Source organism: Cyclospora cayetanensis, unplaced genomic scaffold, assembly GCF_002999335.1.
Source record: "Cyclospora cayetanensis isolate NF1_C8 unplaced genomic scaffold, CcayRef3 CcayRef3_contig_11, whole genome shotgun sequence".
Taxonomy (NCBI): domain Eukaryota; phylum Apicomplexa; class Conoidasida; order Eucoccidiorida; family Eimeriidae; genus Cyclospora; species Cyclospora cayetanensis.
The window spans coordinates 232928-246487 of record NW_020312048.1 but is presented as its reverse complement, the minus strand read 5'-3'; the positions used below and the strand labels follow the sequence as shown (position 1 = coordinate 246487).

The 13560-nt window shown below is 50.7% G+C and overlaps 1 protein-coding gene across 1 annotated transcript; it reads left to right on the top strand.

The window, feature by feature from the left end:
• Positions 1-9062: 9062 nt before the first annotated feature.
• Positions 9063-13349, top strand: LOC34622538. The gene is made up of 6 exons (XM_022735696.1): positions 9063-11152; positions 11354-11516; positions 11730-12050; positions 12421-12568; positions 12723-12816; positions 13043-13349. Exons 1-6 carry the CDS (start codon positions 9063-9065, stop codon positions 13347-13349), a joined length of 3123 nt encoding a protein of 1040 aa, XP_022587943.1.
• Positions 13350-13560: the final 211 nt, after the last annotated feature.

The following is a 13560-nucleotide window of genomic DNA, read 5'->3' as shown; positions in this document are numbered from 1 at the left end:
ATTGTCTCTCAATGGAACATTAGGCTGCGATTCCGCCAAGATTCATACATTAATAAAGCACATGCCATGGTGTATTTGTTAGGCTTATCTGTGGTACGGGCTGTTGCTACTAAACAGATGGTGTAAAGTTTTGCAGCTATATGTTAATTACGGATGCGTCATAATCATGAGGCTATGCAAGAAAACTTAAAATGGAATTTTCGAAGAAATGCACGAGGGCGTAGAGACCTGGAGAGTTGTGAGGAGAGGATACTTGCAGGTTTTACAGCTCCGCAAAGTATGCTGCTTTGGGGTTAGGATAAACAATAGACTGCAGTTGACTGAAACAATGACCACATCTTCAGCTGCTTTCTTGGCAGTTAGAAGCTGCTCCCTTGCACTAACACGCAGAGACCTACGGGCCCTGTAGGTGACGAGCTGTATTGATAATCACCAGTTGCTAGCTCCCGGCAATGAATGGTGATGAAGGCCTTCAGACACTCCGCTAAGCTTCAGAAGTGCTTTAAATACTTGCCCCTGACACACTTGAGTTGAACCAATGAGGACTTTGGCCGTGAACCCCGAGCGATAGCTAACTCTCCAAAGTGCCATATCTCATGGTTGTTGGCTCTCCCAATCCCCTCGAACAGTGGGTTGCTTTGCAAAATTTGTGCGAATAAATACTATCAGGCAGAAATGGGGGTTCTAGGAATCATGAAGGGCCAGACGAGTCTCGAGTGCACCCCCAACAGGTGCAGTGGAACTACGTGAGGGAGTTCCTCTGCCACCTTGGTGCCTGCCTCTGCAGACCTCAGCCTCGGGAGACAAAATGTTTTTGGACTAGCTCTATAGGTGAACTGCCATGAAATTCGAAGATTAAAAAAACAATGTGGACGCAAAGGTCTCTAATGCGGTGTAAGTGCACACCTGCCGAGATCGCAAGCCCCATTACCACTCTGCTCAAACTTGATTAAAGCCCTTGCAAACCAAATAAAGAACAAATAGTCTTCTGTGCCTTGGACATGAGTGATATAACTCCGCAAAGAGGCCCTTGGAATTAGACTTCCATTCCCCATGCTTTCACACCCACAGGGCCCGTTGCAGCACGTGTCGAAGCCAGAACCCAACACCGATAAAGAAGTCTTCACTACTCACGGCAAATTCTAGCATCAACGAAGCAGCAAGCTCTAAGAGATGTTAACAATCAAAGGCTGTTCATATGGCGATAACTGTCTCCACTTGCGGTGTTGTGTGCAAGCCAAGCTGGGGCCTCGGGAATAATGGCTTTCCCGCTGACCCAGTGGATGCCATTGCCGCTCCAGGCACAAGCAGTTATCTGAACAATAGCGATGTTCCATTTTATCATGCTGCAACCATGCTTATGATGAAGTTCAAGCTTTTAAGCTTAAGTATGTGGGAATAATTCTCAGTTGTAGGAAAGCCAGGCAAAACTTTTCCTCCTAAATTACTCTAGTCACACAAAGGCCTTGTTTTGTTGTAAGGTTAAGGTCCTGTTTCTGCGCTAGCAGAACGTAAAGGCGGCGGTACTACAGGAGTGCAAGGCTTCTAGTTCTGCATGTTTGCGTATCGAAGGCAGCATAACTCTAATTACGAAGAAATTAGCTGGAGGTGCGATGGTAGAGTTGCTTTACTGCACGGTAGCTGTACTGGCATGAGACGATTGCCTGCTACCCTGTGTCTAAGCTTTTTACAGTACACACTTAACTTCAGACTCGAAACAAAAATTATTAGAAATTGAACAAGTGTTCTATAAAAAAAATTCCCATTATTACGTGCCATCCTCAAAAGCCTTGCGACGAGCGGAGAGAGGGACCGTTAGAATGTGTGTGCAACACCCTCTAGGCACTCCAAGTACGTCCCACAGCTACTTGTATATCACGCCTGGCACGCTAGCAAGCGACACTACTTCGTCTTGCATCAAATTAACTCTACTCCACAATCAATGAAGTATGGAAAGGCAAACCACTCGATCAATGCTTGACTTATTCCTTATTATAAAGGCATATTTTTGCAAAAATTGCATAGGTGCAGTCTTGCCTGCTACATCTTTCCTCCCTTCTAGATTGGAAGGCCTTTTGCTGCAATGCCCGTCGAGGCCAACTGTGTGCAAGACAGAGGAATACTTCCCCCCACATCGAGACTACCCAGGCAGGCCTGAACGCAAACTACGATGCCAGAAAGAGAGGAAAAGCAGGCATATACCCATAAAGAGAGATCTCTGGGGAAAATCTCACAGACTGGCCAATAATGTACAAGGGACTAAAGCAATAAGGCTACGAGGGTGCGATGGCTAGCTGTCCTCGGAGCACTCAAGTGTATAAACCTCCTGCTCTAAGTAAAAACAGAAGACACGTAGATGCGTATCGGTATTTGAAAATTATCAGCTGAGCAGTGCTTCGCGCCTCATCGGGCAATCCATTCACGCTAACAGAAGCGTACGTGCAACACAGCCGACTTTGGTGCCCAGAAAAAGGCATGAGGAAGAACGTAAGAACAGCATGCCTAAATTTGCCTGCGAACAAAGTTTGAATCTGTATTTCACCTCAACAGTGTCGGCCGGGAACTTTCAAGCAATAGACATGGATGAAGGTAACTCCTTCACGCAGCATGTCAGCTGGGGAGAAAAATTACCAAGAAACATCACTAGTATTAGTACGCCTAGCGCTGCGAGCCAAAAAATGCCGCAAATTCTCCAGTTGCCAACAGGATTTGCAGCTGTCCCTCTGCAAGCCACCAAACTTAACGTTTTCCACCCCACTTCACCGGGAACGTCCGCCGAATGTATCCTCGAACGCAGCGATTTCCCAGCTCTCCGAGGATACTTTGTCTCCACACGGTTCATTTGCCTGCGATTAAAAGCCTGTGCGTAGCAAGGCACTTTTGAAAATATTTTTGGAAGCCAATATTGACAGTTCTGTGACACCTCCAACCTTTAAGTAAGGCGATGATAGAAAGAAAAGAGTTGGCTGGTAAGAAAATAGCAGATTTTGCAATCCTCGCAGGCGTTAACATCTTTGTCTGGCCACATTTTGGCCCGCTTCGTAAAGGTTGCCGATCAATTATGACAAAATTTCCAGGCTAGAAACCCAGGCCACTCCCGCTTATCATAATTCAGCGCTTGGCTATCTTGAACATTGTGCACATATTCGCGTGTACTAGACAAATGTTCTTTGGACCCCTCTGCCGCAAAGGGTGGCTGCTGACATATTGTCACCAGGTTTCGCTCGGATTGGTGAGGCCTCCTGATTGTAGACCAAGGATGCGGCAAAGCACATGGTAAACGAGTGTACTGATAAATTGTAGGCCTACCAAGGGGTAGGAAGAATATCAAGCCGAGCAATTGAGCTTTTGTGAGCATAGAGTCGGAACTGCTGCAAGAGATAGCGGCTAGTGCGCTGTGTTTGTCCATCTGCCCCAAGCTAATTCACCGTGGTCACATTGTGATCACTGTGTAGGCTGGTCATAGCGGCACACTAGACCGCACCAGCAAACTCCAGCCCCTCATCCGTAACGATATTCTTGGAGTATTCGAAGCTTTTCCAAACATCAGTTAACGATATTTCAGCAGCTTAACTTCCATCGGAGAACTGCAGCAACAGATGAAATGGCAAGATTTACTGGGCTTGCATGTCGACAACGACATGTATACTATCCTGGCACTTGAACTCCGGCAGCCCATCAAAGACGTCCATATATGAGACAGCCTTTTTTCTCAGAAACTTGATCGCATTGCAAAAGGCCGACTTCAGAAAAATTACGCCGCTACAGCTGCCGACCATCTCGGCGCGGCAGCCCACACTTCTTTGCGGCACGAGTCATCCCAGGCTACCAAAATGACCGTGAGAGCTTTCATACTCCATTGCGAATCGCAGCATGGCTCAAAAGAACATGATGCTTTTGCGCAAGCCGGCACTGCGGAATGAAATCAGGATGCACTGACGACGGGGGGCCCACTTTATTTCGAACCACACTAGGCCATTCTTTTCCATTGTGAATCTTAGCAATATCATGAAGTAAATGGCTTTCAAAAGTAAAAGGCGCACTCGATTTCAGTAGAATATGTGAATCGTCGCAGAGAAGAGCGGTTGTGCGGCACAGTGCACGGATTGGCAATGCTATGGCAGTTCAATGCCGCTTCAACTCGGAGTTGAGTCCCCTCAGCATGGTCCGTGACTTCCGTGCTGTGCGGGTGCGCCAAGAAGTAATCTTGATCGTGCCATGAGTCTCTTAGTCGAAGAGGCGCACTTGGCTACAGCTGCGCACTGTAGACCGTGGTGTGCCATGAAGCACTTGGAAAGATCACATCTTGGTTTCCTAAAAGTGGCCATCAAATCTGTAGTGAGCGAGGTAGATTCAATTGCTCAACAGGGTGAACCAGTCTCTACGTGGATATCTCAGCAGCGCAACAAGAGAAGACGCTTCGGATCATGCGCTCCGGTATACAGAAGCTGTAGCAGGTTTAGTTGAAGGAAACTTGATTGAGCTGCTGCTGAGAAACAGCAATGATGGGCATACATCAAAGTGGATATGCTAAATGATAACGATCTGCCAGTAGGATAGTCATCTTGTGTTCGTTCAACGCAGCGTATGGATATATTCCCTGGGATAACTCTAAGACGTGTGTGGCGATATCGGAAGCTCCCCCAGTCTGACGATGGAATTAAGCGGCAGGAGCATAATTCGTAGCGAAGCGGCAAAGTGCAGGAATCAGCCAGCGCCTTTTGGGCTTAACCCGGTGTTGGTCCTCAGATTAATTGGGAGGTGGCGTATGTGGATTGAATGCGATCCCCTTAACTAGATTGTTGCCTATGCCCCACGTTGGCGAAATAGGAGACAAACCTCACGAGCCATTAGTCAGCTTGACATGTAATTTCACAGACGGTCTCTTAGAAGTCCCCATTCACCCTGACCACAAGCAAAAAAAGACGTTACATCCTTGTACTTCGAAAAACTCGAATATACCTGTATCCGCTTGGACTGGCTAATGCCCATGCTGAACTACAATAGATAGCTAACGCAGAATTCCATGAGCCCATCAGGGGTAGCTGTATGGACGTAACGGACGAAGTGTCAGCCTGCGAACGAAATGCTTAAGAAGACCTACAGTATTTACGGCATGCGATACACATGTTGCGGAACAAACAGTAATATATGGGGGCGTACAGGGGCGTGGTTTTACCATGACAATTGTGTTTCTAGGATTCTGTGTTTCCGCGGGAGGAAATGAGCGAGGACCCAAGCCATATGTCACACCAAGGCGTGGCCTTTCCAGTTGAACAACTACATGAACGGTAAAACCTGTCTTAGCTTGCACCTTATGACCATAGTTTCAGTCCTGGATTTGCTTGGCTCGCTGCTTCTTTGCTTGGTCCACTCAAGAAAAACTAGTCTGTGACCTGAGCAGAGGAGGCAAATGCCGCAGCAAGGACGCTTTTCGGTCGCCTTACCACTCCGCTGGTACTTCCGCTACCAGACGTTAATCGTCATTTCTTCTTATAAGCCCAATGTTAGTGATGAGTTGATGCGTGTTGCTCACTTACATCCAGCTACGGGCTACCCAAACGCCAAATTCTTGCTTGTTACTTCCATCGCATCACCGGAAAACGATAAGTGGTTACTACTGCAGGGAAGGAAAACTTTATGCGATGTGATTGGCACACAGCCAGCTACTTGAATCATCAGTCATTGCTGTGCGTTACGAAGAGATTCTAGAACCTCTATAATACTAAAGTTGTATCCTGGCTTAGGCGGCTCCTGCAGCACGACATTATGGTGAAGTACTGTTAGGAACTTATCATAATGGTCTTCGATATGTCCTCGCGATGGCCTGAAGGATCAGTATTGTGCAGCACAGCCGCTTTTGTCTGTAATGATTCACGGATCTAATCGAACTTGCCGTGGCCATATGCCTTCGACACCCACCACTAACACTTTTCCCCAAAACTTACAATGGCATAAACGTGGGACTTTTTTCGAGTCCCTTCTCACAGACACTTTATTTAAGTACCTCGCCATCCAATAAACATGATGCAACGAGAGCTCGTATTTTTTTACTTAGAGGGTTTAAAGCGAGCTACGCCCCCGTCTGGCTGATAAAAGCTTGGGAATACGTTTCCATATTGATGGTAAATTTCCTTTTCTGTTTATCGTAGCTCATTCACACAGAGTTCCCGTATTTAAGTGCCTTCGCTCTCAGGGTTCCAGCATGAGAAAAGAGGGACTGCTAGGGTGAGCACTCCTGCACTCCCCAAGCAAACAGTACTCAGAGCTGGTCGCACAGCGCGTACGCGCACAGCAGTGATTTTTATTATATTGAGGCAACAGTATGCTGCAGATCGGATAGCAGTACGAAGCAATCAATTGGCTTCCAGTTCGTGTTCAAATATAATCAATCTAATAGAAGCTCTCTAAGTGTATCTTTGCCCGCAGGACTGTCAGGGTAGCATAAGCATCAGATCATGCGGTTTTGGCACTTATAACACCTGTGTCCCTCTATCCATTAGATGATCCATATCCAGTAAACCACGTAGTGCTTTAAAGTGAAATTGATGTAATGTCACCGCCACTGAAAGCTCTTGCTGGCTCTTGCGAATAACACGTAGGTGCGTGTGTTCAAAGGAAAAGAGAACAACCGCTGTAACACTCGACGCACCCCTGCCGCATACGCATCGACCAAAGGCCGTGTAAAGAGTTACCCATTTATAGCTTCTTCCAAGGTCTCCCTACGGTGCAGCGTGCCAAGTAACACCACAACTGTTGCTTCCGCAACACCACATATTTAACTACGAATTTGTAGAGAATGTACTCAGTGGTTTGTCTGTCCAGATATCTCATTTATTACACGCTACCGTTAGCGTGATAAAAGAAGGCGTGTTGTCGCGCGTTAGTTGCTGAGTTCAGCCGGCTTTGAACTCTCTAAGTCTACTGAGGGTGCAAGTACTCGCACCTTAGCTGGCCATCTCCCCTCGAGTGGGGAGCACTAAAGGGCAGGGGCACTTAAAGAATGTGTTTTCTTTGGAAGGACCCTTGATATTTTTTTGTTGACCTGTATATTAAGTCTAAAGCTAAGTGCCTCCCTATTGATGGCTCAGATGGAGTGTCACAACTACTCCGAAGCCCAAATCAAAACTTCAGAAAGCTGTGACCCGTCATTTTCTATTATATCACCCCTTCCCACGCCCTCAACCAGCAGGATTTTAGTTTAAGGAGCGAATTGATGGACAGGGTGCGCAGGGGTGCGCCCTCGACGCAATAGCGCATAGTAGCCGATTGCACTTTGTAGTGTATTTCACGTGCAAACGGTGTCCACTCTAATTGTAGGTAACCAGCCCTATTGTGCAACAAATTGAGCATGGACACAGCCACACTAATCAGTCAGTGCTTGATTAGGTCTGAAATGCATACTTTTGTAACTTGTGTCGGTGAACTGATATAAGAGCGGAGTGGGCCGCTACTCATGCTGTCTTGAACCCCGGTGCACATTCGCCTGGAACGTTGAAATAGCCGGATAGACAGAAATATAACAGCAAAGATCTTTATTCTAGGCTCAAATGCCTTTGGTGGGCTGGGTGAATACTACGGAACCTGTCTTGTAAGGGCAGTGGGCCTCATGCGCAGTGCTGTGTGGGGGGTAAGTGTCATGCGGGGGAGAGAAGCATTTGATGTCTACCTTTGCTTTGTCTGTGCACATGTACATAGACCCCTATAATAATTGAAGCGCATTAGATGGGACCGAAATTGAAAAGATTTCCCCCACAGGAGTATAAGATACGCGTGGGGTGTGTCCCCGCCCCATTCGGGTGGACCCTGGAAAAGGTTTGACTTGAAAAGCTGGGTCTGATAAGGCAAACCTTAACATAAAGGGCTTTAACGGTTTTTTGATGCCTTATTCGTACCTCAGATATCCGAGTTTTGGTATTAAGATTCAGCAGTGAGCGTCCTCAGGGGTATGGATGGCACCGCTCTCAGCGGTGCCTACTGCACTGCACCCCCGGTTGCAGCCCTACTGCTGCTGTTATCGTTGCGTGTCGCCTCTCCCTTCTCTTCTTGTTTTTCTTCCCGTCAGCCGTTGCTGTAGTAGAGGGGATCCCCTGCCCCCTCTGCCCAGGATTATCTGTTTATGCAGCAGGCCTTTGTTGCCCCTTGTATGGGGCAGGGGGAGACTCCCTGCTACGGCGGAGACCTTATCGTTTGCTGCCTTGTTGCTAAACTCTTCACACGGGCCACATGGATAATTAATGCCCATCTAATGTGGGAGGGACGCAGTTGTTCTGCTGTCTCCTACTCTCCCCGTCTAGCTGCCCATCTCCCGCCCCTCGTGAGGCCCTTCTCAGTCCCTTCAGCGCCCATCCCCGAAGCGAACGGCTAAGAGCTCTGTCGTCTCTTCTCTCGCGACTAGGGGCCCTTCCGTCCTCTGTGGGACCCTCTGCTCCACGCCGAAGGCCTCCACAGTTCCCTAATATTTTCTTTTGGGGTTGACTCTGCTTGTGCATCAATGATTTCTTATGGAGGATGCAACACCCTCTGTCTGCCCGTTTTTTGAATTCCGTTGATTTAGCTGCCGCCGCAGTCCCAGAGGGATAACTTGAGAGGGTTGGCAGGTGCACAGACACCCCGTCGCACAGAAAGAGAGCGAGCTTTAGGACAGGAAGAGAGGAATCAGCGCTCTTCTTGGCTCTATGCGTATATAGAAAACGCCGCTCTCAGAGGTCCTTCCACCCCTTTCTTCCATCCTTGCAGCCGTTTGCTTCTTGTCATTTTGACTGAGGGCCCCCCTTTTACAGTACTTCCGCCCCGCGTGTCTAACGGAACCCCCATATAATCATAGCGCTCCGCAGACGAATCGCGCTGCACCCCGGATATTTTGCTCTAGTCTTTTTGTTTGTTCCCTTCCTCATTATTCTTCCCCTTTCTTTACTGTTTAAGCTAGGCCTAGGGAGCTTTCCACGAACCTCAACCCCCAGTTTGTTCTGACGTCGGGCCCTTTCATCGCCTTTATATGCGTCTTTGTGTCCCCTTTCGTAAGACCCCCGTTGTACCCTGTCTCGCCGATTCGCTGTAGGATGGTTGGTGGACAGTTGATGGAGCAGGAGGAAGCTCGGAGGCCCCCCAGCCACTCTGCTTCCTCGGCCGGGCGGCACAGGTGCCGTTTGCTAAGCGCCGACAGTTCAAACACCACAAAGGCCCTTGCAGCAAAGACTGCATCTTTCTCCGGCTTCCAAAGCGACACGTGCCTTTCTGTGGGACGCTATTCTCATGCAAGGCCTCCCGGAGCTTCTGCATCCTCCACGAAAGGCCGAGCGGTTCTGCCGGGTATCCTGGACGGTGGTATGCAAACCTCCGAAATGTTGGCGCTGCCCTCTGGAGAAGTGGGGCTGTGTCCTACCCGTAAGCGAAAGAGCCTGCCAGCAGCAGAGCCCTCCTTTTCTCACCTTGTGGACTACTGCCTCCCGCCCGCGCAGGGGTTGCTGCAGATTCGTTCGTCGGCTCCAGATGGCCACTGCGGCACAGAGGAGACGCAGCCTCTCAACGGAGAGGCTGGGGATGCAGCAATGGCTGCAAATAGCTCCAGTTCCCTCACCAGAACGGGAGAGCTCTCCACACCCCAGAAGACATGCAAAAGGGGTGGTTACAGGGCGTCCACGCAGCTGTTGCAGTTGCCACTTGCTGCCCTAAACAGCAGCAAGGGCCGCCGTCCACAGCTGCTGTCCCCCTCACTCTTAAGACTCATGGATGTAACGAACTCGCCCCTTTCCGTGATCTCACAGGCTAGCACCTGCGCCCTGCTCTCTTCTGCCTCGTCACTAGACAGTTGCAGCCAGCCCGCAACTCCGAATGCGGGCCTCTTGGATTCGGGAGCGTACTCTCCCCTTCCTCTTGCAGTTGCGCCAGTTGCCCACAAGGTGGCAGGACGACAGGATGCAGCAGCTGAAGTCTCGGGAGACGAAGGGAGTCGCGGCGCTCGTCTTGACCGGAGGGCTCGGTGTGATTACGAAGTGTATGTGTACGGAGCAGCGGAGGAACAGAATTCTAACACGGCTGCCGCTCTTGCCGGCCTCGCCCTAGCTGGAACGGCGCCAACAGTCGCGAAGGCTGGTGATGAGCCTTGCGTCACATCTACTCCCGTAATGCACACCACAAAAGAGGCGGCCCTCTCTGAGGAGAGCACCGTGGCGACTGCGTTCCTCTCGAGCCCGTCAACAACTGCCTCACTATCCCCTTTGAGACTACCCATCCCGGCTCGGGGGCTGCGGAGGCTTCAGCATCCACGACTGCAACAGGCCAAGTCGGCGCCAGCAGCAGAAGAACACGACGAGGGAGGCAACACAAACCCCCCTCGTTCGCTCCGCCGCCTGCAACTGCCGAGACTGAGGACTCCCTCAGCTCCTGGAGGGCCCAATCTGCACGAACTACGGGGGGGAAAGGACCTCAAGGGGGGCGGAATTGCAGGTCACAGTGGGCGGGGGGTGTTAGCTTCTTCAACTTCAGTAGCGGGTGCACTGGAGTCTTTGTACAGCCCAATTGAGGGATCTTTCGTGTCGCAGTGTGTTGGCTCCAAAGAGCGTGCCCCACGTTGTGCTGACTACAGCCATGAGTCTCCCAGTGTTTCCGGGGTTGCGAGAGGCGGCCTCCTAGAGGACGCCTTCGAGGCAGCGGCGCACGCAGCGCACGTGGCAGCACATGCAGCGGCCCGTGCTGCGGCTCATGCAGCGGCGCATGCAGCACTTCTGAAGCGCAAAGCTGCCGAGGCCTACTGGTGTTGGAGGAGTAACCCCGAGGCCAGTTTCAGTGTGTATCCGGACTTGGACAGAAACATCCATCTAGAGTACAATCTGTACTGTGCTGCGTGGCCCGAGGAAGGGCATCTAGAGGACTCTAAAGAGATGTCTATTTCTTCTACGGCTTGCTCTTCGCAAGAGACCGCAATCATAGTAGGCGGGCCTGCTGCGTCGGCGGGTTCAGTGAACGAGGCGAAGGGGGGAGGAGTGCAGGTGCCTCAAGGGCACCTGGTGTTGGGTGAGGGTCGATACGGAAAGGTCGTATTGGCCGAGAATAGAAGAACGCACGAAATGATGGCGGTGAAGATGCTGGACAAGAGGCGAGCTCTCACTGACGATTCGTGGGACTGCAGGCAGGAACTGGAGGTCCACAGGTGAGCCGGTGCTGTGATTGGATCGGGTGCCGGGATGTGTGTAAAACCTCGAAAGCGCAACCGAATGTGTAGCGCTTTCTGGATACACAGCCCTCTCGGAAGGGGGAAGGGGAGCGCATTCTTGGCGTGTAGTGGGAGTCAAAGGCAGGGGCTGCTCCTCCATCTCGTAGCTGTCCTCCAAGGGGTCTTGTGCTGTTGCAGACGACTGCCTTGCCATCCGCATGTGGTGTCGGTCCTGGACGTGTACGAAGACAGGAAGAGCCTTTACATCGTGATGGAGCTCTGCGACAGAAACACCTTGGTTGATCGTGTTGTCGCAGATGGTGCATTTACTGAAGAGCAGGCCAAGCTTATCTTCGCACAAGTGAGACCTCTGTGTTCATCTCATCGTCTGCTTAAGAGAATGTGGCTAACGTAGGAGCTACCTTTTGTTTCGTGTTGCCGTCCTTGGTGGCCGTCTCTTGCGGAGAGAGAGCCCATTGCCGCGCCGTTCCCTCCGGTCTTTCCCGCACGGAAGGAGAGGAGATGCGGGAAAGGCAAGCCCTACTGTTTTGTGCGTTTTCCTGGCTTTGCTCAGCTCTTGTCTGGCGTAATGCATTGCCACAACAACAACATTGTCCACCGCGATTTAAAACCCGAAAACGTATTGTTTGCGCGGGAGGCAGACATTGGCAAGTACCCTCTGCCGGCTAATGAATTCCTGTCAAGGGCTTCGGGGGCTTCTGGAAGTTCCCCTGTCCAGTGCGCCGATTCGCGTTTCTCTAGTGAATTTGACGGCCAGGGGCGGCCTCCTGCTCCCCTGCGGTCCACACCCATTGTGAAGATTACGGATTTTGGCTCTGCCTGCTATGCAACCCCCGGAGAGCTAAGTGGCACTGCCTGCGGCACGATTCACTATGTAAGTGCATGCATGCCTCGTCATTTGCTCTCACTGATGGAACAAGTAGCAGGTTCTTTCGGTCCACTGTCTTCATGGGGAGGGGAGTTAGACACGACAAATAAAGATAAACCTGCATACTTTTGGGGGACAAGCTATCGGTGGATTCACGTGTGCGGGACGTGCTGGAGTTTGAGCGAAAAGTTGATGTCAGTGGGAAATGAGTGCCACGGTTGTATGCCCATTTGTGTGAACCCTGATACAGAGAATGTTTGGTGCACCTGCCGTTGTGCCTACCTCCAGGGGTTCATGCAATGCTTCATATTTGTAGAAAGTGCTTGCGATGCGCCTTTAAGCATCTCGTGTGCTATACTTGCGCGCGCCTGTGCAGCTGGCCCCAGAAGTCTTGGCTGGTAATTACTACGATGGATTTTTGAGTGACGTGTGGAGTTTGGGAGTAATCCTTTATATTATCATTTCAGCCACCCCGCCCTTCTTCGGCGAGTCTGATGGGGAGGTGGTTCAGAAGATAGTGGCGGGTAAGCCTATTTGCTGCTGCGACTGCTCCTGTTGGAGCACTATCTTCATTTCTCGTCCCCTTTTCCCCAAGTCTTGCGTCTGTTAAAAGGAAGCGCCCTTTTTTTGTCGGGGCATCTGACTGTCGCCATCTGAGAGTGTGCTTTGGTTATTTAGGGTCCTACTCAATGAGCGGCTATCAATGGCGAAGCGTCTCAGAAGAATGCAAAGACATTATCAGGCGACTGCTAACTGTTGATCCGCGCTGCAGGTCAGACTGAGCATCTATTCGCTTGAGGGTTACTCGAAAGGGTCGGGGGGAGGGCCTCGTGGGTATGCCTGTGGATGCATGGCGCTGTATGACTGCCCCTCAGTTCTACCGATGCTTTTGCAGAGAGTACTTCGCCGCAGGGATCAAGAGAGGCTACCTCTAAGCTCAGGATCTATATTCCTCATTACTTTGTGGTTCGATGAATGTATCGCTTTGGTCTCCTCAGGATGTCGCTGCATGAGGCCATCGCCCACCCCTGGATAGTCCGAATTACAGGGAGTCTGAGCTGGCCTCTCTCATTTTTTGACTGCGCGTGCTGTCTCACGAGGGATTCTTACGAGGAGATTGAGGATGAAGGACCCATCAACGGGGACTACGCGGCAGTTTGCTGTTGTGGGAAATGTCATGCAAGCAGCAGCGATGCATCAGCTCTGGTCTTGAGCCCCCAATTTGCCGCATACTGTGCCTCCCCCATTGCCTCTGGTTCATGGGGTTCTGCGCATCCCTGTGGATTTCAGTGGCCTAGGAACTGAGTTGGTCGGAGCCTGCAGTCCAAGGGTTTGGGACTAGATCCTGAACCACAGCGTGTTCTAGCACCACCCCACTCCGAGCCTAACTCCCGCTTACCCAGCGTATCTGTACCTTGGGCCGGACAGTGGAGCATTTTTCTTCCGTCGCTGTCGTCGCCTTGGGGCCATTCGTTTGTGCCTCGCTACAAAGGGGCGACACTATCGACTTATTCTT